Below are 26,974 nucleotides of genomic sequence, written 5' to 3'. Positions count from 1 at the left end.
GTTACACGTTACTGAAAGAAAGAAAATTACCAAAATGGTAATTTATAAAAAATTTTCACTGGAAAAATATTTAGTATTTTTAATACATGTAACACAATGTATAACTGTGTTCTCTGTAAACTGTGCTAGGAAGTTGTTTAGTTTTACAGATTAGGTGGGAATCCACCAACAATAATAATAGTAAAAAAATTAAAGTTAGCAGGAGATGGTGAACTGGGGAGAAGTTAAATCCACAGTGTATTGAGTTTTCGCTGTGTATGTACATCATTTGAGCTCATTGGTACATTATATCACATGTGCATTCGTGTATTTATGCAGTGCAGGATAAGCATTTTGTGCTTTCTGCCATGAAATTAATACTTAGTGATGTTTTTTCCATCCCCATGTCTTATTTTTTATTTCTTAAGATTTATTGATTTTAAATGTGTGTATAACTTGACTCCTCTTACCCAGTCACTCTCATGTTCTTTCTTCCTCTGTAGGACATTAATAAGCGTCTATCGCTATTTGGAAAAATTTGCTATGAACAGTCCTCCCTTCGATAAACCCTTGAGTCGGAGGCTACGGCGAGCTTCACTGGTAAGCCAATTACTTAGAGAGCACTCCTAGTATTGTAAAATCCAACTATTAGCACAGATTAACCATTTTATTTTTTTTTAATAAGTTGTTCCTCAATGTTTTTTAATTTTCCTGCTCAAAGACCTCGGATTTAACTCGCCTGTTAAATACCACGTTTAGTAGATGTGTTGCAGCACAGGCCTGTTTTAATCTTTTTAATCAACTGATATTAAGTTTTTGCTTAAATAAGTCCATAAATTGTTAATTTGTAAAGGCTTGTGTATATCAAGCAACACTTGAATCTTTTTTTTTTCGCATTAGGCCTTGAACATAAAGTTTCAAAGCAAGCTTTGAACTGCACACACACACACAAGAAGGTTTTACATTTTGTTAAAATGTAAAGCAGTAGCGTTAGTGAGTCAGTAGAGGAAGGTGTTCAGGCTAAAATGTTAATTCAAGTCAAAGCAGTTGGGTGGAAGTTGGCCAGGCTTGTACATCGTACATCGTCACAGTACATCGTACAGACTCACCCAAACTGGACAGTTGAAGATTAAAAAAAAAATTACCTGGTCTTTTTCCAGTCTTCAACTGTCCATTTTGGAGATTCTTGTTCTTGGCTGACAGGAGTAGAACCTGATGTGGTCTGTTGTAGCCCATCCACCTAAAGGATTGATGTGTGGTGTGTTCTGAGATGCTTTTCTGCTCTCCATGGTGGTAAAGAGTGCTTATTTGAGTTACTATAGACTTCCTGATAGAGGGATCAGAGGACCAGTCTGGTCATTCTCCTCTGATCCCTCTTATCAACAAGGTGTTTTCACCCACAGACATGTCGCTCACTCAGTGTTTTTTGCACCATTCTGTGTAAACTCTAGAGACTGTTGTGTGTGAAAATTCCAGGAGATTCCAGGAGTAGTTTCTGAAATACTCAAACCAGTCCTTCTGGTACCAACAATCATGCCACAGTTAAAGTCACAGAGATCACACTTTTTCCCAATTCTGATGTTTGATGTGAACAATAACTGAAGCTCTTGACCTGTATCTGCATGATTTTTTGCATTGCATCAAGAGATTTAGCCTTCTTGACCTCTAGGTCTCTGATCAGAAGTTGTGCGTTAACATCCACAGAGAGAGGTATGTGCCTTTCCCATAAAACCTTTGGTCCAGTAAACCAATTGGAAGTGACAAGACCGTCAACACTCAGACCTGGTGACGCATGGTCAACTGGATTCTCGTCTGAGGGAATATATCGCCACTGTTGAGGAGCTGTGCTGCGATGAATTCTCTGAATTCTATTTGCAGTGAACGTGTGGAAGCGGCGGGCTTCGTTGCTGATGTAACACTACTTGAGAGTCAGTCCAGAAATATGCCTCTGCATCTGTAAGATCCATTTCTTCCTTTAACACATCATTTACTGCAACTGACACAACCGCAGGAGTCAACTCTAACCGAGGAATTGTTGTTACCTTGAGTGGGGCTACTCTAGATTTTGCCATGAGTAGAGCACAATAGACGTCACCTTGCTCGTTTGTGAGCCTATGGTATGAGCACTGGCCATATCCTCTTGTACTAGCATCTGAGAAGTGATGAATCTCTCTCCTTTTGATTCTGCCAAACCCCACAGGGACAATACAACGAGGAACCTTGATCCTTTCCAGGTTGACAAGATCAGCCTTCCAGTGCTGATCAGGTTACATCAGGTAAGGGATCATCCCAACCCATACCATTTCTGCACATTTCCTGAAGAACAGCCTTTCCTTTAAGCAAGAATGGCGCAAGAAACCCTAAAGGATCAAACAACGAGGCCACAGTAGATAGTATGCCCCTACGGGTTGCTGGCTGATTCTTAAGGTTGACACGAAATCTGAAATTGTCATGTTCCACTTGCCAATAAATGCCCAAGGCTCTTTCCAATGGCTGATCAGCAAGGGAAAGGTCAACTGCTACGATGTCTACAGCACGCTCAGAGGGTGGAATGCTGTGCAAAACTGCCTTGTCGTTGGACACAAACTTATGCAGCCTTAATCCTCCCAGCCCACAAAGCTGACGAGACTCTCGAGCCAACTGGATGGCCTTCTCTGTGCTTTCCACGCTGGAAACTCCATCATCCATGTAGAAGTCATGCATAATGAATTGTGAGTCCAGGGGGTAGAGTTGCTCACTTTCTCTTGTGAGATGCTTTAGCCCATAGTTAGCACATCCGGGGGACGATGATGCACCAGATGTACTCTCGTGTGGAAGGTTTGAGGCTAGGAGTTGAAATCTTTGTTTCCCCACCATAGAAATCGCAAGTAGTTGCGATCTGCTTCGCTGACGTGGAACTGGTGGAACAGCCTCTCAATATCACACATCAGGGCTACAGGATATTGTCTGAAGTGCCAAAGAATGCCAGTTAGATTGTTCGTCAGGTCAGGGCCTGTAAGTAGATGGTCGTTTAAGCTGGTTCCCTTGTATTTGACAGAGCAGTCGAAAACCACACAGAATTTTCCTGGCTTCTTTGCATGATATACTCTGTGGTGAGGGATGTACCACTTTTCTCCTTCCTTTCCTTCATCAGAGACTTGTTCTGCATCACCATTTCCTATCACCTCTTCCAGGAACTTTGTGTAATGTTCTTTATACTACTTGTCCTTCACTATTCTCCGTTTGAGGTGTTGAAGTCTCATGACAGCAAGAAGCTTGTTATCTGGAAGATAAGGTCTCTGCTTGAAGGGAAGGGGCATTTCCAAGTGACTGTCTTTGTTCATTTTGATGTTTTTTGCTTAGTTTATTCAAAAACATTATGTCCTCTTGAGACACAGCCTTTGTGTTTTGATTGGTATGTTTGAAATCTGACTCCAGCACTTTGATGACATCTGCAGGCGTTACAGAGGGAAACTCCTTAATTGATACTCTGTGACGCATGCTGACTCCACTGTGTAACTCATGGTGCATCAGTGTAGGACCCACAATACTCCATCCAAGATCTGTGCGAACAGCGTAAGGCTCGTTATCTGCTCCAAGAATCACTTCTCTGGGTGCCAGAGCTCTGGAACAATTATATCCTATTAATAGAATTCTGTCAGCTGGAGTTGTAAGATGTTTCCAGCGCCTGGCAGTCTCACTGGTAGGGATGTGGGCACAATGCACAGGGATACATTCCTTGGTGTATGCAGGAGGAAGGTTCAGAACTACTGTGGAATTAAGGCCTCTAACTCTAAGACCTGAGACTCTTTCACTTGATATCAGTGAATCTCTTCCAACCATAGTAGTGAGCCTAAGAGTGACTGGGCATGAGTCTACCTTCATACTTTGACTTACTGAATAATCAATGGAGACAGTGTCGCTTTGTGTGTCTGGCAGAGCGTAGACGAGTTGCTCAGAAACTGGGTCACTTTGTGAAGACAACCACACTGGTGCTATCATCGAGGTGTTAGCACATGTACATCCAGATTCTACATTCAAAGATGTTGTCACAACTTTCTCGTTTGCATTGTCTCGGCTTTGAACAGGGGAGGACTTCACCTTTCTGAAGCTATCATCATGTAAGCAGGTCGGATGTCTACCCTTGCAAGTATTACATGTACGTCTGTAACGGCAATCTCTGGCACTGTGACCAAGCTTCAAACAACCATAGCGCAGCTTAGTGTCCTTGATGAACTGTCTGTGCTCTTCAAGTGACTGTGCCAAGAATTTAGAACAACCATGAATTTGATGTTCACTGCTTTGACAAAGCAAGCATGGGTTTGTGACTTTACCAACAGGTCTCAAGTTCTCATATTTGGTGACAATCTTCGTATGGAAGACACTGGCTTTGTTCTTACTAACCTTGGGGTTATGTTTCTCCTTACTAGCTTCTGAAGTGTGAAGAGCACAGAAGGAAGTCACTGGGTTGCAGGCTACCTCTGCCTCAACTGACATGAAGGCAGCAAAATTATGGAAGGTTGGGAAATCTTGAGTCTCATTTGTGTAGTTTGACGATTCCAACGGGCGGCTGCCCAGTCAGGAAGTTTGCTGACGAGTTTCCTGTTCTCGTCATAGTCATTCAGTATCTCCAGTTCCTTCACATGACGCATAGCGTCTTTACATACATTCAGGAAATCTGAGAAATTTCTGAGTTCTTCAGCATCGTTGGACTGGATTCTGGGCCAGTTTTTCTTGAAATGCTCTTTGTATAATGAATGAAGTCTTTTCCATGCATCCTTGTAGGCTTCCTCGTCATTTCTGCAAAAGATGCCTTCCAGAGTTTTACGAGCAGCACCCGTGACATACTTCTTCAAGTAATGTAACTTATCTGCTGGGGAGATAGTTGGAATGATGTTCTCCACTCAATAAAATGAATGGGGTCACCAGTGAAGACTGTGGACTCTGGCATAGGAAGGCTGGTTAGCATTATGCTGTCTTGGATGGCCTGCACAAGGTAAGACACATCAGCCTTGGGAGGTGGCAGTGATGCGCTGTCATTGGGTGTTGGTCTAATTGATGATGGATACGCAGTTTCTTGTATAGGGGTGCTTATTAAGATTAAGATATTCCTTTATTTGTCCCGCAGTGGGGAAATTGCATTTAGCAACAGCAGGGGTACAGTACAGAAAGAGTATGCACACAAGAACAGCAGGGGTACAGTACAGAAAGAGTATGCACACAAGAACAAGGTAGATTAAAAAACTATTCTGTACATAAATGGCTTAAATAGTGCTAAAAGCAAAAATCCTAATACAAAACAAAAAAAGGAGAGGGGTATATACACATAAGTACAGGTTGGTTGAGAATAGTGTAGCTTGCCAGTAGTGTGACGGTATTGCACATTAAAATATTGCACACTGATATTGCACATAAATGTGAGTGTAAATACTGCACTGAGAGTTTATAAATAAATAAATCAGCAGTGTTCATTATAAAGTCTTACAGCAGCAGGAAGGAAAGACCGACGAAATCTCTCCTTTATACACTGAGGATGGAGCAGTCTGTCACTGAAGCTGCTCTCCAGTGCTGACAGGACGTCCCGCAGGGGGTGGGACTCATGGTCCAGCATAGATGTCAGTTTTGTCAGGACCCGTCTGTCACCAACCTCCCGCACTGAGTCCAGAGGACAGCCCAGGACAGAGCTGGACCTCTTGATGACCTTGTCCAGCTTTTTCCTCTCCCTCTCAGTGATGCTGCTGCTCCAACAGACCACACCATACAGGATGGCTGATGCCACCACAGAGTCATAAAAAGTCTTTAGGAGCGCCCCCTGCACACCAAAGGACCGCAGTCTCCTCAGGAGGTAGAGCCTGCTCTGACCCTTCCTGTACAGTGCGTCTGTGTTGTGAGTCCAGTCCAGTTTGTGGTTTAGGTGAACACCCAGGTACTTATAAGAGTCCACTCTCTCAATGTCCATTCCCTGGATGTTCACCAGTGAGGGGGCAGACCGGTGTCTGCGGAAATCCACCACCATCTCCTTGGTCTTTCCCGCGTTGATGAGGAGGTGATTTGGCCGACACCAGTCCACAAAGTCCTGCACCAGTCTTCTGTACTCTGCGTCATCGTCGTCACTGATCAGGCCGACGATGGCTGAGTCGTCAGAGAACTTGAGCAGGACACAGCTGTCCGTGTTGTATCTGAAGTCTGCAGTGTAGAGGGTGAAAAGGAAGGGTGCGAGCACCGTGCCCTGGGGGACACCCACACTGCAGGTCAGGGTGTCTGATACGCAGTCCCTAGCTCTCACAAACTGGGGCCTATCTGTGAGATAGTCCAGGACCCACTCCACCAGATGTGAGTCCACTCCAGCCCATTCCAGCTTGTCCCTCAAAAGCAATGGCTGAATTGTGTTGAATGCGCTGGAGAAGTCACAGAATAAAATCCTCACAGCGCTGCCGGGCTTCTCCAGGTGAGTTAGAGCACGGTGCAGAAGGAAGATCACAGCGTCCTCCACTCCAATCCCGGGTCGGTAGGCGAACTGCAGCGGGTCCATCGCTGAGCTCACCTCAGAGCATAGGTGGCCCAGGACCAGTCTCTCCAGTGTCTTCATCAGATGTGATGTGAGAGCCACCTGCCTAAAGCTGCTGAGGTCTCTAGCGTGCGGTGTTTTGGGCACTGGTACCACACAGGAGGTCTTCCATAGCTGTGGTACCACCCTCAGCTTGAGGCTCATGTTGAAGACTTGCCCCATAATCCCACACAGTTCCTCTGCGCAGGATTTCAGGAGCCTGGAACCGATACCGTCAGGTCCAGCTGCCTTCCTTGCTTTGATCCTCCTCAGCTCTTTCCTCACCTGGCCAGGTGTGAAAGACAGGGGTGGGCTGAGGGGGTGAATGAGTCTATGGGGCCGTAGGGGGTGGTGTGGAGTGAGCCAGAGGTGTGAGGAGCTGGGGGAGGGGGGCATTGTCCCGTTGACGAGGTGTGGTGCAGCTGCATGGGGGGAGTAGTGGGTGACTGGTCAAACCGGTTGAAGTGATGGTTCAAGTCATTGACCCACTGCAGGTCCCCCACAACCTGGGAGTGGGGTGCTTTGAAGCCTGAGATGGTCTTTAGGCTCCTCCACACCCCACTGATGTTTTGCTGCTTCAGCTGCTCCTCCATCTTCCTCTTGTAGCTGGCCTTGCCCTCCCTGATCTTCTTTTTCAGCTCCTTTTGTACAGCCCTGAGTTCCTCCTTGTCCCCTGACCTGAAAGCTCTCTTCTTCTCCTTCAGGAGAGCTTTGATGTCAGGGGTAATCCACGGTTTGTTGTTAGCAAAACACCGTACCGTTTTGGAGGGCACAGTGTTTTCAACACAGAAGTTGATATAGCCTGTTATGGTGTCTGTGATGGCATTGATGTCCTCCCCATGTGGGTCAAAGAGCTCAGCCCACACAGTGGTGTTAAAGCAGTCCCTCAGAGCCTCCTCGCTCTCAGTGGACCACCTCTTCACCACACGGGACTCCACAGGGTGCCTGTGTACAACAGGTTTATACACAGGCTGTAGATAGACAATATTGTGGTCAGCTCTGCCAAGGGGGGACGGGGGGATGCAGAATATGCCTCCATGGTGTTGGCATAAAATAAGTCCAATGTTTTATTGTCTCTTGTGTGACATGTGACATATTGTGTGAGTGTTGGTAACACAGAGGAGGGTGGTGCATGGTTAAAGTCTCCAGAGATGAGGAAGAGGGCCTGTGGGTGTTGTGTCTGCAGCCTGTTGGTAACAGAGAGCAGTGTATCGCAGGCAATGTCCGCCTTAGCAGAGGGGGGCACATACGCAGCTATCGCAATAACATGCGAGAACTCCCGTGGCAAGTAGAATGGCCTCATGCTAACAGCTAACAGTTCAATGTCCTTGCTGCACAGTTCCATTTTCACTGAACAATGTCCTGGTTTGCACCATCTCTCATTGACAAACACAGCAAGACCTCCTCCCTTCCTCTTACCACTGTCCTTCGTCCTGTCCGCCCTCAGGAGATGAAAATAATCCAATATGACGGCGGAGTCCGGTATGTGAGGGGTTAACCAGGTCTCCGTGAACACAATGACGCTACACTCTCTGTATTCCCGCTGATGCCGAGTCAGCGCCGCCAGTTCGTCAGTTTTATTGAGAAGAGATCTCACGTTTCCCATGATGACGGAGGGGAGAACAGGTCTGTAGCGTCTCTTCTTCTCCCGGAGTTTTCTTCCCGCTCGGCGTCCTCGGCGAGTCTTCCGAAGCAGCTCCGCGGGAATCACATGTTTGTCCGATATAGACACGTGCGCGCTCCGCAGCGCGATCAGCTGTTCCCTAGTGTAAACAATAGACGCTCGGGTCCCGACGCACATTGTAATTATCAATAAGTGTCTAAAACAAAGTGAAACCGAAAAAAAGGTGGTAGGATTACGCAGTGCAGCTATTAAACAAAAAATTAACATAAAAAGAGAGAGTTTAACTAAGTAAAAGTTAGAAAAAAAGACGAAAGGTGTAAGAGCTGTTGCAGCCAGCAGCCAGCTCGCGCCGGCGCCGGAACTAGGCAGCTTATCATCCTGGTGAGCAAAATGAATGATTTCTTCCTTGTCATACACGTCTAGTCACGCTCTGGCTGCTCTTACCTTGTTTTCCACTTGTAATCTTTCCAGCCCACTTCTTTGAGCATCAAGTTCTCTCCTTTGCTTCTCTTCTAGAAGTTGTATTTTTTTTCTTTGATTGTTTTCCTTCATTACCGCTTCATATTCTGCTTCCTTTGCGGCAAGCTCTGCGGCTGCCTCTATGCGTTTAGCCATCAGCATGGAGTTCAGTGAAGGTTGACTCATGGGTGTACTCGGCTTAGAGCTGATATGTGAGACTGTAGAACCGTAGATGGAGCGAGCATAATCTCGGTCAAGCAATTCGCAGAGACGCCCCTTTACTATTTCACCGTCGACACTTTCGAAGTCTCCATCGACACCTGAGATCCTCTCATAAGCAATCATCACAATGTCCTTTGTCACAGCATCACACGCATCAATGTGTCTTCTTATATCAGTGGGTGGAGTGACACAACTTCGAATCCTTGAGTATGCATTCATTACATTGTCTCTTTCTCTTTCCAGTGTGTCTACAAGTGTTGCAAGTTGACTCTCAGGAATGTCTGTTTTCAGCTGCTCTCTTGCCTTTCGAGCCTCAGCTTTCCATCGCTCATATATGTGCATAAGCCTTCTCTCTGACCTTTGTTACTCCTCCTTTTGGTATGCAAGCATCTTTTCTGTTGGAATTCGTTCGCGTTTGGAGCGACGTGCTTCATCTATCTCATAATCTGTTTCTCTGCACAACTCGGTTCCTTGTTCTGTCATTCTTTACATCAGCAAATGGAATCTTTGGGAACAAGCTCTTACTGTAGCAGCCCAGTTGGAGAAATAAAGGATTGAGCTCATTAACTGATGTTGTACTGCCTTTCTATCTTCATTTATTGTCCTGTTTAACTCACAAAACCGTAAGAGCTAGAACAGATAAACAATATTGGGATTCGTTAAAAATTCTCATTCATATAAATGAAAAGAAACAATGGAAATAATACTAACATTTATCACAACATATAAAATAAATAAATAAATAAACAAACACATAAAAGAATCGTAAAGCAAGATATGCTATATATATATGTGTATATATATATATATATATATATATATATATATATATATATATATATATATATATACATACACAAATGCATAAATATACGTGACTAGCTTGTTCTCCCTTCCAGCCAGGTGCCAAACAATAAAAATACAAAAATACTGCAAAAATGAAACAACAAAGAGTGACTGGATGCCTAAGTTAACTTGAGAGTGTCCTTAATTATCTAATTCAGCTCCGTGACTCCGTGACTCCGTGACCCGTCTCCATCTATGCACGATCTAAGTGTAAAACGCGATCTCCGTGCAGGCGCGAGCTCTGGGCTCTTCCGGCAAGCCGCCTTTCAAAAAAAAGGTCTCTATAGTTGAGAATAACTCAAAGAGTGCAAAGTAACATTCTAAAGTAAAATACAAGAAAAATGTAGAATTACAATAAATAATATTAAAATAATATATTAAACTCCAAAACTAACTCAAATAACTGAGGGTTTTTTCCAAGGCTTAAGTTATGTGAGCTTCCGCCATACAAGTTGTTGTGAATGAGTTGTTGTTGAAGAAATGATAACGTGTGAGAACAGGTTAACATACAGCTGATTTTCCATGCAGCTGAAAATGTCATAATTGTGCTGTTATCGAAAATTCATCAGCACCTTCTGACCAGTCAGAATGGAGAAATCAGCAGCGCTGTGGTATAAGTACTGTATGGTTAACAAACTAAGTGGTTACAGATGGGTCCTGAACAACCACTTTATAAGATTAAGGTATAATCCTAATCTTCATTTGAAGTCCAATATTTATTCAAATTAAATGTGCCATAGACCAAATGGGAGTCCATAAATATATCCAAACATGCAGTCACAAGAAGTGATGGTTTCCAGGTTCAGGATGTATTCTTGATGAACTCTATCCCATCCTCCTCATAGGGAACCTACGCAACAGTGTATAAGGGGCGCAGTAAGCTGACTGATAATCTGGTGGCTCTGAAGGAGATTCGGCTGGAGCATGAAGAGGGTGCACCATGCACTGCTATTCGTGAAGGTAATACTTCAGCATGTTCACAACATTCACCCTCATACAAACCTTTAATACTGATTGAAGAATAAAGGCAGTTATACAAATGTATGAAATAAAGAAATAATGATTATTTTTTCTTAATATTTTTTGCCTTTGTCTTCTCTTCGTCTTACAATTTAGTATCCCTCTTGAAGGATTTAAAACATGCGAATATTGTCACTCTTCATGACATCATCCACACGGACAAGTGCCTAACACTGGTCTTTGAGTACCTGGTGGGTAGATGAGATTAGGTAAACGTCTATGTATCTGTCATTAATGTTTGTGGGTTAGTGTGAGTGCTTTTCTAACATGCTTGTTTTTTTCCTGATAAATATTAAGGAGAGGGATCTAAAGCAGTACATGGATGACTGCGGGAGCATCATGTGTGTTCATAATGTCAAAGTAAGTCTATGCATAATTCTAAACAATGTCAGGTAATTTGTAGTGCAGAGTTTTCTCTGTCTTATTGGTCAAAAGTTAACGAATATTGGAAGAAAGGTTTATCAGATATTAAGAGTGCTGGAACTTTGCTTAGATCAGAACCAAATTGCCATAACAATATCAATCTGAAATATGAAAGAAAAGGAAAAACTTGAAAAAAGGTTTACATTTACCACCAGTGGATTCTTCTTCTTACCCCATCCTGATATCTGCTCTTCAGATCTTCCTCTTTCAGCTGTTGCGAGGACTAGCATATTGCCATCGCCGCAAGGTTCTACACAGAGACTTGAAACCCCAGAATCTGCTCATTAATGACAGGGGAGAGCTCAAACTCGCCGATTTCGGTGAGTAAACACTTCTGACAGTGCCAGAACACACATGAATAAATACACATTCACATACACATACACTCACCATCCACATTATTAGGAACACCTGCACATTCATCCAGCTATCTAATCAGCCAATCATGTGGCAGCAGCACAGTGCAAAAGATCATGCAGATACAGGTCAGGAGCTTCAGTTAATGTTCACATCAAACATCAGAATGGGTGATCTTTGTGACTTTAACCATGGCATGGATGTTGGTACCAGATGGGCTGGTTTGAGTATTTCAGAAACTACTCATTTCCTGGAATTACACACGAAACGGTCTCTAGAGTTTACCCAGAATGGTGCGCAAAACAAAAAACATCCCGTTTGTGGAGGGTCTGCAGGCTGAAACATCTAGTTGATGAGAGAGATCAGAGGAGAATGACAAGACTGGTTTGAGCTGACAGGAAGTCTATATTAACTCAAATAATCACTATTTACACCTGTGGTGAGCAGAAAAGCATCTCAGAATGCATCTCAAAACTACTGGGCTACAAGAGCAGAAGACCACATCAGGTTCTACTCCTGTCAGCCAAAAACAAGAATCTGAGGCTATCATGGGCACAGATTCACAGAAACTGGACAGTTGAAGACTGAAGAAGAAATTTGAAGAAAAAGACCAAAATAAATTCCCCCAAAGTTTTAGATAGACTGACTGAGATTAGTAATTTCCCCACACACGCACATTTTTTTTTTTAGACAAATGCATTTTTTTAAAAATTGACAAGTGATTGTGAAACCTCAGGTTGCAGTTTCCTGCAGTTATCGATCTACTACCTCACATAACCATTTTTTGCTGCCAAAGTGCCAGTGCTGAATCAGCGATCAGCAGATGCTTTTAAAACTGACCTGAGTTTCCACCGCGCCGAACCATTACACAGATGTCTAATGCATGGCGTTATAGGATGGCTTTATAGTCTTTAGAGTCTACTCTAATACTAAAAACTTTATTTATTTTAATAGGACTTTTATTTGCCTGCAAATCTTATATAACTATTAATTTTCATAATAATAAATACTAATTGTTTAATAAGAAATTACTTTAATTTGGGTTTTTTTTATATACCAAGTCAGCTCAATTCACATCACAGTTTTTGTGAGAAACTTTAAATTTCATTAATACAAAGTTTTCCATACATACGAGCTAACACACAACAGCTGCACATCATCTAAGCTTGTGTAATACAATATCACTATGATTCTACGTTTCCATGATATCTAGTGACATTTATTGCTGATTATATTACATACACACATTTTATATACACTCACTGTCCACTTTATTAGGAACATGCATACATTCATGCAGTTATCTAATCACATCAAACATCAGAATAAAGAAAAAGTGTGATCTCTTTAACTCCGATCATGGCATGGTTGTTGTTACCAGAAGTGCTGGTTTGAGTATTTCAGAAACTGCTGATCTGGGAATTTTACACACAACAGTATCAAGAGTTTACACAGAATGGGGCAAAAAACTGTTGATAAGAGAGGTCAGAGGAAAACGGCCAGATTGGTTCAAGCTGCCAGGAAGGATATAGTAACTCAAATAATCACTCTTTACAACCGTGGTGAGCAGAAAAGCATCTCAGCATGCACAAAACAACAAACCTTGAGGTGGATGTGAGACTATCATCCTGGACTATCAAACTGGATAGGTGAAGACTGGAAAAAGACCAGGTGATTTTTTTTTTCTTTCTAATCTTCAATTATCCAGAGTGGGTGAGCCTGTTCCCATGATAGCCTCAGATTCCTGTTCTTGGCTGACAGGAGTGGAATCCAGTATGGTCTTCTGCTGTTGTAGCCCATCCACGTCAAGGTTTGATGTTTTGTGCATGCTGAGGTGCTTTTCTGCTCACCACAGTTGTAAAGAGTGAATAAATGAGTGAATAAATGAGTAATTATATCCTTCCTGGCAGCTCAAAACAATCTGGCCATTTTCCTCTGAACTCTCTTATCAACACAGAACTGTCGCTCACTCAATTTTTTTTTATTTTGTTTTTTTTTTGTTTGTTTTTCACACCATTGTGTGTAAACTCTAGAGGCTGGTGTGTGTGAAAATCTCAGTAGATCAGCAGTTTCTGAAAGACTCAAATCAGCCCATCTGGTACCAACATCCATGCCATGATCAAAGTCACAGAGATCACATTGTTTCTTCATTCTGATATTTGATGTGAACATTAACTGAAGCTCTTGACCTGTATCTGCGTAATGTTTTGCATTGTGCTGCTGCCACATGATTGGCTGATTAGATAACTGCATGAATGTGCAGGTGTACAAGTGATCATAATAAAGTGGATGCTGAGTGTACAAGACATAATTATATAACATTTAATTATTTATATTTTCTGCAAGATGTATTAAAGTATTACTGTGTTATAGTCTGTCTTTTACTTTCCCTTTTCAGCGGTTTTATTTTCCCTCCTATACACACACACACACACACACACACACATATGCGGCTCTGTGCTGGTTATCTTTTGCTTCCACAGTTACATACATTGCTTTTGATTTAGATAAATTACAGATATTCATAACAATATTTAGAGACCTTAAGAGGATAAAGTGTATTGTCTATATTTGAGTTCATTAGAGAAAGTATAAATATTGTGTACTGTGTTTCAGCTGGGCATCATCCTTAAAATACTTTTGTTTGTATAATATTAAAGTGTCAGTGTCTTTTAAAAGTCTTGAATTTCACAAGACTTCTTGCTTTCCTCTAGGATGTGTTCAAAGCACAAACATCTGTGATGAATATTGTTATTTCCAATGCTGTTTATTTCTAAGAAATGCTTTTTATTGCTATCCAGTATTATTTATTTATTTCCAATAAATGCTTCATAGCTATATCATGAATTCTATTGTTGCAGGTTTGGCTCGAGCCAAGTCTGCACCTACTAAGACATATTCTAATGAGGTGGTCACACTCTGGTACAGACCGCCAGACGTGTTACTAGGATCAACAGAGTACTCCACTCCTATTGACATGTGGTGAGACATTTTCACAGACACACATCTCACATAATGATTCCTGCAAAATGTGGAAGAGAACTCCTATTCCATTTAATTTCTTGTTTCTGTGAGAGTAGGGATTTTAGAATGAGTCATAAACCAAAGCAGGTGGTTACAGATGGTTATATTTATAGCTAACAATGTCTGCATCTAGAGGCCTTGGGCCACTGGGTGGGGTGTAGGGTACAACTGTGTTTATGTATTTAGAGAGGCCTGAGTTATACTGAAATTACAGGGTGTACTGTCTATACTCTTGCTTGCGAGATGCATGTGTCTGTGAGTTTGTAGGTGCAACATTTTTCCAGCTCCTGCTTCACCTTTATACACAATCGGGTCCATAAGTATTTGGACACTAACACAATTTTTGTAATTATGCCTCTGTACATTATCACAACAGATTTGAAATGAAGCAATCAAGATGTGATTGAAGGATAAACTTTCAGCTTTAAAAATATTGCAATAACTGTTTAGGAATTATAGCCATATTTTACGGAGTCCCTCCATTCTCATATGCTCAAAAGTAATTGGACAATTGACTGATAAGCAGTTTCATGGCCAGGTCTGGCCTCTTTCCTCATTATTTCATGACAAATTAAGGAGATAAAAGGTTCTTTCCTTGGTGAAGAAAAACCCCTTCACAATGTCTAGCCAAGTCAAGAACACTCTGGAGGAGGTAGGCATATCATTGCCAAAGTCTACAATCAAGAGACGCCTTCATGAATGTAGATTCAGATGGTTAACCTCAACATGCAAACTACTGGTAACACTCAAGAACAGAAAGGCCAGATTAGACTTTGCTAGAAAACATCTAAAAAAGCCTGCCCAGTTCTGGAACAAGAGTCTTTGGACAGATGAAACCAAGATTAATGTGTATCAGAATGATGGGAAGAGAAAAGTATGGAGAAGGAAAGGAATGGCTCATGTTCTAAAGCATACCACATCATCTATCAAACATGTGGGGGCATGGGCTTGTATGGCTGCCAGTGGAACTGGGTTACTGGTGTTTACTGATGATGTGACTGCTGATAGAAGCAGCAGGATGAATTCTGAAGTGTATAGAGCTATACTTTCTACTCAGGTTCAGTCAAATGCTGCAAAACTGATAGGACGGTGTTTCACAGTACATGTGGATAATGACCTAAAACATATCGCGAATCAACCCCAAGAGCTTCTAAAGGCAAAGAATATTCTTAAATGAGTCAGTCACCTGACCTCAACCCAAAAGAGCATGCTTTTCACTTACTGAAGACAAAACTGAAGGACCCACAAACAAGCTGAAGGCAGCTGCAGCAAAGGCCTGGCAAAGCATCTCAAGGGAGGAAACTCAGCATTTGGTGATATCCATGGGTTCCAGACTTCAGGCAGTCATTGACTGCGAAGTATTTGCATTCAAGTATAAAAATAATCCTTATATTTATAATTATTAGTTTGTCCAATTATTTTTGTGCCTGTGAAAATGGAGAGACTATGTAAAAAAAAAATGGTTGTAATTCCTAAATGGTTAATGCAGTATTTTTTCTTAAACCCCTTGAATTAACACTAAATGTGTACACTTCAATCACATCTTCATTGCTGCATTTCAAATCCATTGTGATGGTTTACAGAGGCAAAATTACAAAAATTTTGTCACTGCCCAAACACTTACGGACCCGACTGTAATATTAACCCAGCAGTCTTTAAAATCAAACTAATTAGACTTGGTAACAAATTTTATCTGTAATACCTCCATGGCTATGACTTAGGGATGGAAGGATCAGACAGTCTGGATCATATGTCAGTTTAAAAGGCAGCGACTGAACTGAATCAAGGCAACAATCATAAATCGAATATTAGCGATTATAATGGATTATAATCAATTACTATTGACAAAGACAGCCAGCTGGTATTTAAAAAATAATTCTATTTTTAAACTTTGTAAATCATTTAGTAGTCTAGCAAGTAGGGGAGTGAGATCTGACAAAAAAAATCATACCAGGATTTTTTCCAGTCTGGCTCACAATCCACAATATGATCATGATTATTTTTCGTGTTGGTTTTTAAGACTATTTTTAGGTTAGAGCAACCAAACTAATTTTCCTATTGATGGATATAGCTCTACAGGGAAACATAAACTCAAAGAAAATCCAATTAGGCCCAAGTACCTTTTCAAACAAATTTTAATAAAGGGCACTTAAACAGTTATTGCTACAGTGAAAACAATAAAGCTTGGATAGCATATTTAAAAATGTTAAATAAAAATATACATCACCTCTACTAATGTCTTTTTTTAACTTTCTAAATGGAAAGATGATTAGCAGAAGAGTGAGGATTTACATATTTTAAAAATACTGAATACATTAGCACACTTGGTTTACAAGTTTATTTAATATTTTTAAAATAAGAGATTTGTGTTTCATTGTTTTGGGTTAGGGTTAGGGTTTTTATTGCACTTCTGCCAATAAAATGGCAGAAAATGGCAGTGTCAGAAAAATATTTGCTACTCGGTAAGTTATAACGAGGGCTATTTTTAGAAGTCATTTAAAACCCTTATTTTTGACCATTTTGATGGGTATTATACACTGGAAAAAAAGGAATATGCAGTCGGTCAGATTTTAGTGAATATATTACCTATAGTTTACATAATAATGTTCAATAATCAAAATGCAATTTAATTGCTTATACTAAATTTTATTTAGACAAGTTTCTAATTACTTGTTTCAATAATATAGAGTGAATGTGATCAATTCACGTAGTATTAATGTGATCCTCACGAGATTTCATAACGTAAATGGAATTAATTAAAATTAATGAAAACAAATGTGGTATAATAGTACAGCGCACAGCGACCCAGGTTTTGATCCTCAGCTTGGGTGAACATGCAGGTTTTGATTGTATTCAGGACTTTGAAATTAAATGATCAAATCACGTTGGATTTACAAAAACAAATTGTGTTAATGTAACTCAATTTAATCACATACAACTGATGTATGCATTTGAGTTAAATAAATTCAGCAAGCTTTTTTTTTTTTTTTTGCAGTGTATCCATGGCTAGATAAAATGTTAGTTATGCTATGTTAGTGATGTCTTTCCCAGCACTTAATTGTTTTCTCCTAAGTAGTGCCTTTTTGAAACACCTTTGTTACTTCAGCGCTGTTTCTGCTAAGGTGCTGTTACACTTGCCTTCTTACTCCCCGTGCCTTCTTACCTGACAGCGTACTCTTGGGGTGCTTTCTTTTGAGATCAATAAACAAGTTCGTCATGTTTCCTTGAAGTGTAGATCTTGCCTTTAAGTTTGAATTTTGCAAACAGCCATTGCTTACGCTGTGTCCGTTGTGTAAAATCTAAACCAGTTCCATGTAACTGATGTGATAACTAGACGCTATGGGGAAAACTCCTTTTTCTCCGATGACTGAAGCCTTTACAATCACACAGTGAAACAAAGCGAACCAATGGCTCGGCAGCGGAACTGCACGCGCCTATGGCTAGGAAGCCCGCCAGGATGAGCGGAGCCATCTGCCTATATACACGGGCATAGCGCTATAGGATCTCAGGTCAAATCGACTGAAGCGACGACTCTGAGTTGTGCAACGTTATGGCACGGCCTGCAACGCAGTACTTGTTCCCGTATCTCAGGGAACCAAGGTTACGTTAGTAACCGAGTACGTTCCCTTTCTATACTACACTCATACTGCATCGCTAGACGCTATGGGGAACCAATACATTCATGCCGTGCCATGAAAGTGGAACGATAGGCACGAACCAGCCTTGAGCAATAAGGCTCAGAAGGACCAGTAAAGAAGGGTGAACCCCACAGGAGGCAGGGGGGCTGAACTCACCAAAGACAAGATAACCGTTCCAAAATAATCTTGTGTCATCTCAGCACTTTTTAGAAGGGCCAAGAACGCACAAGGAATATGCCTGTCATAACAGGCGCGTGCCCTTCATGCAGAAAGGATCCGAGCCTGCAAGGCCGGAACGTCCAGGCTATGGAACCTGGCGAACGTGGACGGCGAGGCCCAGCCGGTCACTGCACAAATGTCTGCCATGGACACCCCGCTAGACTATGCCCAAGACGAGGCCACACCCCGAATGGAATGGGCTCTCACTCATATGGGGCTTTGGAGGTCCAGGGAGGAGTATGCTAGTGCAATAGCGTCAACTAGCCATCGAGAAATTCTCTGCTTTGTGACCGGAGACCCCTTGGCGCGGCCGCCAAAGCACACAAAGAGTTGTTCTGACTGCCTAAATGGAGCAGAACGCTCGATGTAAATTCTCAGCGCCCTGACAGGGCAGAGAAGGTTCAACTCTCTGTCTTCCTCCGACGGAGGAAGCACCAAGAGAGAGATAACCTGTGCTCTAAACGGGGTGTAGAGCACCTTAGGAACGTAACCATGGCTCGGCTTTAGGACGACCTTGGAGTCGTTAGGCCCAAACTAGAGGCAGGCAGGACTCACCGAGAGCGCCTGTAAGTCACCTACTCATTTTACCGATGCTAACTCCAGTAGCAGGGCGGTCTTTAATGATAGGGTTTTTAGGTTCGCAGACTGTAGTGGCTCGAAAGGAGACCCCTTGAGGGCCCTCAGGACCGTGGGTAAGTCCCACGCAGGGACAGTAGGGGGCCGGGGCGGATTGAGCCTCCTGGAACCCCTCAGGAAACGAACAACTAGGTTGTTCCGGCCCACAGACTGTACTGCTATAGGAGCATGGGAAGCTGCTATAGCTGCCACATAGACCTTCAGCGTGGAAGGGGAGCGGCCCTTGTCCAACAGCTCTTGTAGAAAGGACAATATCACAGATATGTTGCAGAAAATAGGGTCTTTGCCGCGGGTTGCACACCAGGCAGAGAAGACCGACCATTTAAGGGCATAGAGGCGTCTCATGGACGGGGCTCTAGTCTGTGAAATAGTGTTTAGGACACTTTCAGGGAGATCTACTGATTCCCTTCGAGAGCCCAAAGGTGCAACGCCCACAACTTAATTTTGGTGCCAAATTGTCCTGTTCGCCTGAGAGAGGAGGTCCCGCCTCAGGGGAATGGGCCACGGGCTGCTGTAAGCAGCTGAGATAGCTCTGGAAACATCCTTTGAAACATCTTTAGGGGGTGAAGGGCTACAATTTTGAAGGAGGCCGCGAGCTGCCGTATGACTAGCGCACGTTCTGGTGCGACTGCAGCCCTCACATGGACTGAATCGAAAACTGCCCCCAGGAACGAAGTTCATTGGCTCGGAGACAGTGAGTTCTTGGCGAAATTGACCCTGAGTCCTAGGCACTCCAAGTGGCTGAGGAGGAGGGATCTGTGGGACACTAGCTTGGCCTCTGACTGGGCTAAGATGAGCCAGTCGGTAATTCAGAATGCGGATTCCATTCTGTCTCAGAGGAGAAAGAGCCGCATCTATGCACTTCGTAAAAGTGCGAGGAGCCAGGGACAGTCCGAAGGGCAGGACCGTGTATTGATAAGCCACTCCCCCGAAGGCGAATCTCAAGAATCGTCTGTGCTGGGGGGCTACCTGGATGTGAAAGTATGCGTCTTTCAGATCCAGAGAAAAGAACCAGTCAGCTGGGCGTATTTGCAAGAGAATCTGATTCAAAGTAATCATCCTGAACGGCCGCTTTTTGGGGACAAGGAAGTAGCGGCTGTAAAATCCTGACTCGCTCTATGCTGGCGCAACCATTTCTACGGCACCCTTCGCCAGTAGGGCCATCACCTCGGCGCGTAGGACGTGAGCGTCCTTTCCCTGCACTAAGGTGGGAACCACACCGCTGAATCGCGGGGGTCTTCAAGTGAACTGGAGTGAGTAACCTCGCTTTATAATCCCCAAAACCCAATCTGACACTCCGGGGATGGCCTGCCAGGCCTCTGCCCGTGTGGTGAGGGGTTGGATAGGTTCGAGTGGCAGATTGCCGTGAGGGAACCTGACACTCGTTATAAGCAGAAGAGGAATTTTGCTCTCTGTCTGAAAATGTTTGTGTTTTATTTTTGTTGTTACGACAGCAGCTGCTTGTGTGGGCGCTTTCAGAACGGGCCCAGTGTCCACAACAGCATTTACAAACACACTGCCTCCGGCACACGGAACAGAACGGGGTGCTTGGGGGCATAACATAGATCGTTTGGGGGGTGGTCCAGCGATGGCGAGACTTTGCCCCCTCCTCTTCCTGTCTGGCAGATCAGGTTGACGCCCGAGGCGCAGGATCAGCTTGGGCCGATCCTGCTTCAGCTTGGGCCGGGGTCCTTGGCGTCTCAAAAATGAGTGGCGTCTGGCTGAGCGGGAGCGCTGCAGAGGATCGGGCTTTTGGGCAGGCTGAGCAGGTGCAGGCGCGGGTCTAGCCGGCTGTGTCACTGGAGCAGGCTTGGGGCGACTGGTGGCGCTCGCAGAGCTCGAGCGCTTCGGCAAGAAGTGTCGCAATGCTTGGGACGACTTCTGTGCGGCAGTAAAGCGCTCTGCAAACCCTTCGACAGCGGGTCCAAACAGCCCCGAGGGAGAACCCGGAGAATCGGAAGGCGAGCCGAGTAGGGAGCGCACCACGACTTCGTGAGCTCATCGTCGAACTCTGGAAAAAAAAAGACGCCTCTCTGACGAGGAGCCTGACGGCACCCCGGCAAGAACCATTCGTCCAGACGTCCGAGTGGGCTCCTCCGGCGCGGACCACTCCAAACCCAGCTCTTCCACCACTTTAGAGAGGACTCAGAAGAGCTAGGCGTCCATCCCCATCTTGGTGACGCTGGGATCCGTAGACAGCAGAGGGGCGGGATCGAGGGAAGAGCCTAAAATATCCTCAGCGTCTGACACCGCTAAAGACATGCTGTCATCTAGCAGCTCGTCCTCAATCGCACTGAACGAAACCATGTCGCTCGCGTCGGCCGAGGGATGCTGGTCCGGGCGCTCAAAGAGGATGGGAGACTCCCCTCTGCACGGCGAGAGCGAGCCACGCAGGGTCTGACCCGGCGTGAGCTCACTTGCGGCCGGGCGATGAGCCTCTCTGCCCCGCTGTTTTTTCCTTGCAGGTCCCTGGGAGGAAGAAAACGGGGGGGGCGTGAGGGGTGGAGTCGCTTTCAGAAAAGAAAGCGATCCGAGCGCGCAGAGAGGAGAGACTCGTTCACACAATGTGAACATTCCATCTCCGTCAGAGTGGCTTCCGCATGGGGTCTTCCCAGGCAGGAAACACACTCCGAGTGGCCGTCATCAGTGTGCAGAGCGGCTCTGCATGAGCTGCAATGACGGCGCGGCATTATCGCAACGCAGCTTGCTCTTTTAGAGGAAAAAAAGCTCTTTGCGCTTTGTTCTTTTAGAGCTTTGCTCTTTTAGCGGTATGCTCTTTTGCTCTTTTAACTCGCCGGATGGCCGCAGGGGACGAGCCGATATCTGCGCTGGACGCTGACGGCGGCCGACGCTCGGCGGGAACAGCGGGACGGCGCAGACGAGTAGCTCTTGTCCAGTTTGAGGCATGTCGACGGCGAGCGGCTTCAAGTCTCGTAGCTCAGCGGAGAGAAATTCTTCGGCGCTGAAGGAGAATTGATCTGAGATCCTATGGCACTATGCCCGTTTATATAGCCAGATAGCTCCTCCCATCCTGGCGGGCTTCCTCGCCATAAGCGCGTGAAGTTCCGCTGCCGAGCCATTGGTTCGCTTTATTGCACTGCACGGTCCAATGGTAGTGCAGTTTCACTGCGTGATTGTAAAGGCTTCAGTAATCGGAGAAAAAAGGAGTTTTCCCCATAGCGTCTAGCGACACAGTACGAGTGTAGTAACGAAAGGGAACTGACTGTTATGTCTGAGCATTTTCAGCATCACTGATAAAATACATGTAGTAGCACGGCACTCGCAGCCTGTCTGTAAAGACATGGTGGAAACATTTTAGCAAAGTGATTTGCCTGTAATTCAGATACTTTTAATATAGTTTTAATATCATTCACCAATAAACAGATTCAGACCTCAGATTCAGAACAAATTTGATCACAAATTGATCACAGGCTACTAAATCAAATTATATTAAATCAAATCATAGCAGATTGAGTGGTATCCTCAAAAATCGCATTCTTGCCTCAAGAATCAATATTGTATTGTGTCTTAGCAATTGTCGAATATTAAATTGTTGCCTTAAGAAACAAAATCATATTGTATCATCTGGTTTAACCTCCTACTATAAGCTTATAAATTGTTTTTCAAACATATTCAACAGAAGAGGATAGCTTCCCTTTTGAGTCTGGTTCCTCTCAAGGTTTTTTCCTCATGTCGTCTCAGGGAGTTTTTCCTTGCCACTGTCGCCTGTGGCTTGCTGATTAGGGATAAATTCATAAATTTAAAATAGATATCCTGAATGTTTATATTTCTGTCCATTGTTAAAATCACATACAAATAAAATTGAATCGAATTTAACTGAAATATGAACTCAAATGTAAATACACAGACAATACACAAAACCATGCACTAAATCAAGCACTGTCTCTTTCTGTCACTCAGGTTCCTTTAATTGTTGTGTATAGGGGGGTTGGCTGTATATTTTATGAGATGATAACAGGACGGCCTCTGTTCCCTGGATCTACAGTAGAGGATGAACTTCATCTCATATTTCGCATCCTCGGTAAGAAGTTCATGCATCTGTACGTACATCTGCTTCAAGTAATTTCTGTTCATTATATTGGGCACTGAATTTTATTGAGTATCCTTTATCACACAGCTCCACATGTGCTAATGTTAGTCTGTGTGTGTGTGTATGTCTGTGGCTGTGTGCTTGCATAAATAAAATGTGTCTCCAGGCACTCCTACTGAGGAGTCCTGGCCAGGGGTCAGTACCAGTGAAGAGTTCAGAAACTATAACTTCCCTCGATATCGCCCCGAACCTCTTGTCAATCATGCTCCCAGGTGTGTGTCTTCATGCATGAATGAGATTTGTGAATTTTTGTAGTCAAATCACATACATAAATATTTGTGTGAACATCCATGTGCGTTTGTCTGTGTACATGTATATAATGTTGTTGTGATTTATGACCTTTGTGTCTTTGTGTCACAGGATAGACAGTGATGGTGATGACTTAATTATGAAGTTGTTACAGGTCAGAAAGTCCAAACTTTAATAATAATAATAATGATAATAATAATAATAATGGTGACACATGGTGCTATGTGACAGCAGAGCAATTAAATAGGAAAGTTTGATTGCAAACGTGTGTGTGTTTATGTAGTTTGCGGCAAGGCAGCGTATCTCAGCAGAAGAAGCTCTCGGGCATCCCTACTTCAAGAGTTTGGGGGAGCAAGTGCAGCAACTTTCTGACAGTAAGGACTAAATACGACAAATTTGAATGAATATGACTTCTTTGTTGTCATAAACTTTAAATATCATTTTCAGCATGTTAACATCCCTTTCAGAAGTTTGCAATTTATAATTTGGAAGGCAACAATTAATAGGAACATCTGGTGTGATGCCACCAGACATCGGCACCAACTTATGAAAGTTACTATGGTGCTCATAACAGCCTACAAATTTGTGATGTTAGATCTACTGGTTTGATTTCATAAGTATCATATCCCAACTCTTGTTTACAGTATTGCTAGAGGCTTACATTTTACTTTGACAGAGCAAATGTGTTTCTGCTCACAGCAGTACTCAGGGTACCTGGGCTTCGGTTTGAGAATATTTAATAACAATTGTTCACTTCCACTGAAATCTTTTTCCATCAAGAGGAATTCACTGGGTGGCTCAGATAGACTAAACACTGCATCAGTTGCACTTTTTTATTTAAAATAAAGCAGGCTTGAATACAGTTGCTGCTTTCTGAAACATTCCAATTCTTGAAACATTCCAATAATTTTAAAATATCAGACTTACTGTATAGGATATGCGGATCCTTATATGGGCACTGAATTATATACTCACCATGGTCTGTTTTCCAAAATATAGATTTTTTTTTTTGTCATTTTCAAAGCCAAACCATTTATCTGGGATTTTATGTCTGAGTGGGACTATTATTTTCTCAGGATGTCTTAGTAAAATATTTGCATGTCTGCTCAGTCATAACTCATGAGTTTCCTTTCCTTTAGATATTTGCATCACTTGGCTCTCTCGTTCCAATGCACAGATAATCTTTTTAATGGTCACTTAGTCTCTTGTTACTGGTTGCATCCCAAACTGTAAACCAACACACTAAAAAGTGTGGACGAGTAGTAGAGAAGACTTAAACTGTATCTAAAATGGATGCTACACTGGATAATATCACTGGTATTATATCTCCATCAGGTGTAATCTGTTTAAAAAGAAAAAAAAAAAAAAGTATGTTCTTTAGCATGTATGGGTCTAAATAAAAGATTTTGGAGGTGGTCCAAAGCACCGACAGAGCTGGCATTTATTCTAACAGAAGCTTAAAGCTAATAATATTGCATTATATACAAACATGTACAAGAGTTTAGCAGGTGAAACATGGCCTTCTTTGGAAATTATACCACAATTTTCATGTGCTTTTTTTTTGGAAGTTTTTGAGGTTGGTGTTGACTCTGAAATTTCTCTCTAGCGGCCTCCATCTTCTCAGTGAAGGAGATCCAACTTCAGAAGGACCCAGGAAAACGTACAGTAACATACTCAGAGTCAGGTGAGTCAGGCCGGTAGCTTGCAAAGATAAACCCCACCCTTGCTGTACCACTTGACACGGACTGCTTAACATGGAAGTGACTTGGTACTGTGTGTGCCACTGCTATGACTGCAACAGATGCAGCAGTATTGCTGAAGGTTTTTAAAGACCCCATGTTACTGCAGGGCTCAAACAGTCCACCCATCAAGCATATCCAGCCACCAGCAGTCAGAAACCGACCCTGACACATGAACAACTGGCACAACTGTGCATGGAAAACAATGAGCCTTACTTTAACTGTACTTATACGAAGTAGATGTGTATAATAAATTTGCCAGTATTTGTAAACAGGCCACACATACACTACCATGTCACATTAGCCAAGTAATATCTGTCCTGCAGTGGACTTATGGTTGTCCCGTTCCGTTCAAGTACATGACAAGCTGTGCACAACAGTCAGAGGCTTTAATCTTATAAAGTGACATATATAATAGGTGAATCAAATATAATAGTCAGTCAGAGTAACTAAGAGGTAGGACCTAATAAACTGGCAAGTGTGTGTACGTGTGTATGCATCCTGCCTATTTACTTGTGAACTGTGCTTGTATATGCAACTAAATGGACAGTTAAACCATATGAATTAAATTACAATTAATTGTACAGCTCTATTTGCTGCATTCATACTGGCTTTTATGCAGACAATAACTTCCTCTATGTCAGCGGATGTAATGTCATTATTAGTTTTGAGGAAATTTAGGTGATCTAAGTCTGTACGTAGTTCAATGGAAATTGAGCATATAAATCAGTTCGACTGTGTTGTTCCATAAGGGTGTGTTAAAAACAGCTGGATTGTGGTGTAGTCTTAAAAAATGTTGGATGAAGTGTCTGCACAACTTGATTTCAATAGACATGCTTTTCTGACAAAACGAGTACATCTGTCGTCTTCTGTGAAAGACCCTGTCTCAATGTTTTCCTGTCTTTCTGTCTGTCTCTCTCACTTTTGTATTTACTATTTGGCTTTATCTTTTCCCACTATCCATTCTGCTTTTTCCAAAACCATGCCCCCTTTAAGCAATGCCCCATAAGATGGCTCCAATGCGTTTGGAATATTTCCAGAGAGAAGGAGCAAAGTTGAATCCAGCCCCCTCTTCCCCCTCTACTGGCTGACTCATTATACCACTCTGGTAACTAAACACTCTCTTTTCCTCCTGTCTACCACATCCCAGTGTTTTGTCTTTGTTCCTTGTAATTGTAAATGACAAAACCCCCTAATTGTCCTGTTTGCTCTTTCCGTACCTTGCTAACACTCGTCAGTCTGTCCTTTTTCTTTTTCCACATCTAAAGATTCAGACAGTTAAGAAAATATTCTCTTTCAGGTGTTCATAAACACACTTTCTTTTGTAAAAAGTCAGAGACAGTATGAGCACAGCATGCCAACATATCTCTTGTTCATTTTTGTGCAGATAATTATGTATGGCTAGAATTTTGTGCTTTTGGTATTATTAACAAAAATTCATATGTATACTTAAATCTAGCCTTATGTTTCACAATTAAAACAATTCCTTCTCCTACACACAAGATGGCATCAGATTCCTGTACTTTCAATCTTACAGTTTAGTTGTTAGTATTTTTTAATCAAGGTAAATAACATCTTTTTAGCTTAATAATTCTTTATTAAGAAATCATTCACTGATTGTAAATATGTTGTGTAAGAATTTTTATTACTTTAATATTACTTTACTTTAATATTACTAACACTAAAATACAATTACACAAAAATGAATTATTATTATATGTCATCAATTCTTTTGTAGTGTTTTTTCTTTATAATAGATATTTCCAGCAGTTTTTATTCTTAGCAGCTAGAGTTACTAATGAATTAATGTTAATTATATGGAATTGTTGTAGAAATGTAGTTGCTCAAAAAATATGAACTTATCATGAATTAGCAAAAGGTTTTAGTGTTCCAAAGCTTAAA

At 42.6% G+C, this 26,974-nt stretch overlaps 1 protein-coding gene across 3 annotated transcripts; it reads left to right on the top strand.

Moving 5' to 3' along the window:
* Positions 1–287: 287 nt before the first annotated feature.
* On the top strand, positions 288–26,574 carry LOC128318707 (cyclin-dependent kinase 18-like). 3 transcript variants are annotated; one of them, XM_053236233.1, is made up of 11 exons: positions 288–579; positions 10,502–10,616; positions 10,773–10,867; positions 10,974–11,036; positions 11,296–11,419; positions 14,318–14,438; positions 22,918–23,015; positions 23,191–23,296; positions 23,445–23,487; positions 23,617–23,707; positions 24,940–26,574. In XM_053236233.1, the coding sequence occupies exons 1-11, from the start codon at positions 367–369 to the stop codon at positions 25,032–25,034; spliced, it is 1,164 nt and encodes a 387-aa protein (XP_053092208.1). In that variant the 5' UTR covers positions 288–366; the 3' UTR covers positions 25,035–26,574. The 3 variants fall into 3 exon arrangements, with proteins under 3 accessions (XP_053092208.1, XP_053092209.1, XP_053092210.1); XM_053236234.1 differs by lacking the exon at positions 288–579 and adding an exon at positions 8,047–8,131; XM_053236235.1 differs by lacking the exon at positions 288–579 and adding an exon at positions 8,376–8,510.
* Positions 26,575–26,974: the final 400 nt, after the last annotated feature.

Source organism: Pangasianodon hypophthalmus, chromosome 8 (assembly GCF_027358585.1).
Source record: "Pangasianodon hypophthalmus isolate fPanHyp1 chromosome 8, fPanHyp1.pri, whole genome shotgun sequence".
In the NCBI taxonomy this organism is placed as follows: Eukaryota; Metazoa; Chordata; class Actinopteri; order Siluriformes; family Pangasiidae; genus Pangasianodon; species Pangasianodon hypophthalmus.
The sequence above is the reverse complement of the archived record's forward strand: the minus strand, read 5'-3'. Positions and strand labels throughout refer to the sequence as shown.

Coding starts and splice junctions, on each gene's coding strand:
- LOC128318707 (XM_053236233.1), top strand. CDS start 367: ATGTTTTTTCCATCCCCATGTCTTATTTTTTATTTCTTAAGATTTATT. Junction 10,617..10,772: donor ATGCACTGCTATTCGTGAAG/GTAATACTTCAG, acceptor CTTACAATTTAG/TATCCCTCTTGAAGGATTTA. Junction 11,420..14,317: donor GCTCAAACTCGCCGATTTCG/GTGAGTAAACAC, acceptor CTATTGTTGCAG/GTTTGGCTCGAGCCAAGTCT.